The sequence below is a fragment of the Carassius auratus genome, chromosome 43, assembly GCF_003368295.1.
Source record: "Carassius auratus strain Wakin chromosome 43, ASM336829v1, whole genome shotgun sequence".
NCBI classification, from domain to species: domain Eukaryota; kingdom Metazoa; phylum Chordata; class Actinopteri; order Cypriniformes; family Cyprinidae; genus Carassius; species Carassius auratus.
This window is the reverse complement of record NC_039285.1, coordinates 1109823-1114822: the sequence shown is the minus strand read 5'-3', so window position 1 is coordinate 1114822 and position 5000 is coordinate 1109823. Positions and strand designations below refer to the sequence as shown.

The following is a 5000-nucleotide window of genomic DNA, read 5'->3' as shown; positions in this document are numbered from 1 at the left end:
ATCATGTTTCTGGCGTGGACATTATTTGCTGAACATCGTTTGGATAATAATAATGATAATCAGAGATAAATCCTCAGTCTTAGGCAATGCATCTTTAATGTGGGTCCATATGAGGCAGAACGAGACTATGAGCCGCTCCAGCAGTGTGTGTGTGTGTGTGTGAGACGCTCACCGGCATCGTCTGTCCACCGTGGAGACTGTTAATCGCAGCCTGAGCTTCTGCATGACTGGAAAACTTTACAAAAGCACAGCCTGCGGAGAGAAAGAGAGAACGAGAGAGAGCTTAGTGAACTAAGACTGAAAGATTTCATTAGTAATCATGCAGTTTCTGCGGTGTCAGTAAAATAAACGAGTTGAACTACAGCCATACTAGTTCATGAAATAAATGCAATAAACAGAATAAAGCGGGAACACAACTACCATTCAAACCTTTGGGGTCTGTAAGAAAAAACGTTTTAAAGAACTCAATACATTAATTCATCAAGACTACATTAAATTGATCAAAAGTGACAGTAAAGACATTTATAATGTTACGAAAGATTTTGTTTCAAATAAACGCTGTTCTTTTAAACTTTCTATTCATCTGTGAATCCTGAAAAATAAAATGTATCACTGTTTCAACAAAAATATATTGCTGTAATTATTGCTTCATAATCAGAATAGAAAAAGATAAATAAAGCAGTTCTGCTGATGTGCGCCTGTGTGTGTGTGTGTGTGTGTGTTTGTGTGCCTGCCTGTTTGTGCGCCTGTGTGCGTATTTGTGTGTGTGTGTGTGTGTGTGTGTGTTTGTGTGCCTGTTTGTGCGTGTGTGTGTGCCTGTTTTTTTGCGTGTGTGTGCGCCTCTGTGCGTGTGTGTTTGTGTGCGTTTGTGCGCGTGTGTGTGTGTGCCTGTGTGTGTGAGTGTGTTTGTGTGCCTGTTTGTGCGTGTGTGTGCACCTGTGTGCTTGTGTGTGTTTTTTTTTTATGTTCCTGTGTGTGCGTGTGTGTGCCTGTGTGCGTGTGTGTTTGTGTGCGTGTGTGTGTACCCGTTTGTGAGTGTATGTTTGTGTGTGCATGCGTGCGTCCATGTGTGTTTGTGTACGTGTGTGTGTGTTTGTGTGCATGTTTTTTGCATGTGTGTGCGCCTCTGTGCGCCTGTGTGTGTGTGTGTGTGTGTATTTGTGTGCCTGTTTGTGCGCCTGTGTGCGTGTGTATGCGTGTGTGTTCGTGTGCCTGTGTGTGTGTGTGTGCGTGTGTTTGTGTATTTGTGTGCTTCTGTTTATGCGTGTGTGTGCGCCTGTGTGCATGTGTCTTTTTGTGCGTGCGTGCATGTGTGTGTGTGTGTGTGTCTGAGCACTTTAACTTCTCCAGAGAGAATAATCGGAGCAGGTTTGCCGGGAGCACTAAAGAGGAAACACGGCACAAACATCCATCTAACAAACCCACAATCATCAAACCTTCCTGACCCCAAACACCCAGCAGCCGGACCACAATTCATCTGCTCTGATGCCAGAAAATGACTTTTATTCTCCGCAAACAAGAAGCATTAATACCAGAGAGAGAGAGACACTTTCAGAGACAGAACGACTTCAGAAGATGAGAAAGGCTCTAGACATGACAGCGCTTGTTTGAGGATCAAATCTGATGGTTAGGGAAAACGCTTCGAAAATCCCTTTTTGATTCGAGGAGAAACATTCAAACGTGAATCCATCCGAGCAGCACTGATGACATCTTAACTAGCGCTGCTAAAGCTACATTATTCAGGACAGAAATCCAGCCGAACTATGTGTAAAAGAGAAAGAGGAAACAGTCGCAGCTACAGTTTCCAACAAACACGCCTCACATTGCCTATAGAAAGAAAATCATAAATTAGATCCTTTTAAAATCGTAAACGTTTCACCCGGACAGAAATACGGTTTAATGGAGAGAGAATTAAGTGCTAATTTCTCTCGAGAAAAAGAAACAGTTATCTATGAGGCAAAAATAATGTCTGTTTCCAAACAAGTTTCAAACACTTCCACCAATCAATCAAAAAGATAGTCCCGCCTCAAACTGAACGTGATTGGTTGAGTCAGAAGCGAACGTCGTGTCACTCAAACTAACTGAAAGTGACTCTGAACATAATACTGAACGAATGGATTTACTCTGAAACAGTTTTAACTCAGAAATCTCAGATTCTGATTTTCACACTCAAGAGATAAAAGACAGACAGATATTAAATGTGTTTACATGCACAAGACTACTACTTAAACTTTATTGTTAATTAATAGCTTTGTTTTTCATGTAAATGCAATCAGTTTATTCAATATGCTTGTCTGGTAAAAATATGAATAATATGTAATTGTATATTATTTTAATTATTTTTATATATATATAATAAGTAATATAAACATACATAATTAATTATAATAAAATATTTTCTTCTGCGTGCCTGCGTGATTTTCACTGGCCCCACAACAAAGAATGATAATAAGTTATTTTTATATTAAAAAAAAAAAAATGCATTGATATACTTGCAGGAAAACAACATGGAATAAAACATAAGTAGTTTATTTATAATTATTGTCTAACTCTAAACAATGTCTCCAAGTCATTCTCACAATCCATAGACAATGTCGAACTCACTGTCAGAAGATTGATGCATGCATGTACTGTAATGTACTGTAAACCTTAAAGCAGGTTTTCACAGCAAGTCGATCTGAACGGTCGTGTGTTTGAGTAACAGCGGCTGAATTAGGGTCGATGGCTGTGTGTCAGAGAGTTGTGTCAGTGCTGACCCTTACTGGCCCCATCAGGCCCCCGCAGCACGGTGCACTCCTCTATCTGTCCGAACGCCTCGAACAACCGCCGCACATCTTCTTCACACTGCTGCTTCCCCAGCATGCCCACAAACAGCTTCCGGTCTTCTGAGAAAGAGAGAGAGACAGAGAGAGAGAGAGAGGGAGATCACCTCACATTCACTCATGAACATAGATTTCATGAAGAGCCAGTGAGATCTGAGAAGTCACACAGACACTGCAAAAAAAAAAAATAAAAAAAAATAATTCTAACTCTGGAAAAACTGTAATAGATCAGACATGATTTTAGTCTGAGACTAGGTTTAAAGGGATAGTTCACCCAAAATGCCATCTTGGGTGTGTATGACTTTTTTCTTCCAGATTAATCCAATTGGAGTTATACATGTCTGTATTTGACTCTTCCAAGCTTTATAATGGCTGTGAATGGGTGTTGGGATTTTGAAGCACAAAAAAGTGTGTGCATCCATCATAAAAATGGCTCCAAACGGCTCCAGGGTGTTAATTAAGGTCTGAAGCAAAACAATGCGTATGTTTAAAAAAAGTTTCAAATTAAAACATCTGTAAACTGTAATATCTAGCTTCCGCTAACTTTCATACAGTTAACGTGGGACATAGCGTAAGCTCTCGTGAGAAGAGACGAATCAGGAAGCGCAGCAGAGAGAGCAAAACAAAACACCGGTCACGACTTAAAAGAACAAAACGAGGATTTGTAAAAAAAGATGAGGGAGGATTTCGATATAAGCCAAGAGGAGACTGGTTTTCCTTTGCTCAAAACAAAACTTGGTTCTCACGAGGCTAGTTAGCAGAAGATAGAGATCACAGTTTATAAAGTTTTAAATATGGATATTTTTCACGAATACATTGATTCACTTCAGAAGGCCTTTATTAACCCCCGGAGCCTTTTTATGACGGATGGACACACGTTATTGGACTTCTGTTGGACTATTGAAAAATAACACCCTTTCACTGCCATTATAAAGCTTGGAAGAGCCAGGACATATTTAAATCTGAAAGAAGAAATCATATATACAGTCTATATAGTATATACTGTATACCTAGGATGGCTTGAGGATGAGTTAATCATGGGGCGATTACACTTTTTGGGTAAACTATCCCTTTAAACCATGGAAAACGCTCATATAAGTGGCAGATATCTTTTTTATGCATCTTATAAATTTTTATCAAAAAAAAAGTCATTTCACTCCTCAAGTAAATGCACCTTGATTTTAAAATGTGTAGGCATTCGTTCTAGTAAAGACTGACAAAATCCGAAAATAGGACTGCATTATATTCTGCAACATCTTGACAGACCTGGGACTTAAGTTCGGCTTTCAATACCATCACGCCTGACCTTCTCTCAGAATAAACGACCCAGCTCTCTGTACACACTCGAATCTGTCAGTGGATCACCAGCCTCCTGTCAGACAGGCAACAGCTAGTGAGGCTGTGCAAGCTCACATCCTGGACTCTCACGAATAGCACCGGCGCCCCTCAGGGTTCTGTGCTCTCTCCACTGCTCTTTCCCTGTATACGAATGAATGCACTGTAAAAAAAATCCTCTGTCAAGCTCCTGAAATTTGCAGATGACACTATCACCATCGGCTTCATACACAACGGAGACGAGCGCTACGAAGCACAGAAAAGCCAGGCACAAGAATGTTTTTTTTTAATGCATTTTTTCATGAGAAATCACAGTTGGATTCTCGATTTTATGCCTGAGATTCTCTATACAAGTACATTATTGACTGATTTTCCCGTGATGTGAGCTTCATTCGCTCAGCTCAACACACACCGGTATTCCCGCATTCATCAGTTCTCCCTCAGCGCTTCATCTCTTCTGCCTGACAGCTTGTATTCCCTCCACATCCAGTCTTACATAAGCTGTTTTAATAGAGCGTTGCACTGGTGTGACCCCAGACTCATCATCTGTCTTCTGTACTGTACCAGAGCTTTACATTATGCATACGAGCCCTCAGAGAGCTGCGGGACACGTCGCTCATCCTGAAAAGAAGAGATCAGAGACCACAGCAAACTCACTCCTCACAAGACAACTGAGATACGGCTGAGATACGGCTGAGATCTGGCTGAGATACGGCTGAGATACGGCTGAGATACGGCTGAGCAATATGCAATTTCATATGCAAAGGTCTTAGCCAATGTATATAGAGAAGTCTTAAAGGTACATTATACAGCCTGTGTGATTGTAAAGATCAGAAGGATCAG

General features: G+C 40.7%; 1 protein-coding gene across 3 annotated transcripts in view; it reads right to left on the bottom strand.

Annotated features, from left to right (window-relative positions):
- LOC113061387 (CUGBP Elav-like family member 4) overlaps window positions 1–5000 on the bottom strand; it is a 63442-nt gene that overhangs the window by 17861 nt on the left and 40581 nt on the right. The window contains exons 4-5 of one of the 3 annotated variants that reach the window (XM_026230441.1): window positions 2757–2885; window positions 173–252 (exon numbers count right to left, since the gene is read on the bottom strand). In XM_026230441.1, the coding sequence (XP_026086226.1) occupies window positions 173–252; window positions 2757–2885 (209 nt within the window). The remainder of the gene's footprint in view (window positions 1–172; window positions 253–2756; window positions 2886–5000) is intronic. The other 2 variants (XM_026230443.1, XM_026230442.1) reach the window with 2 other exon arrangements.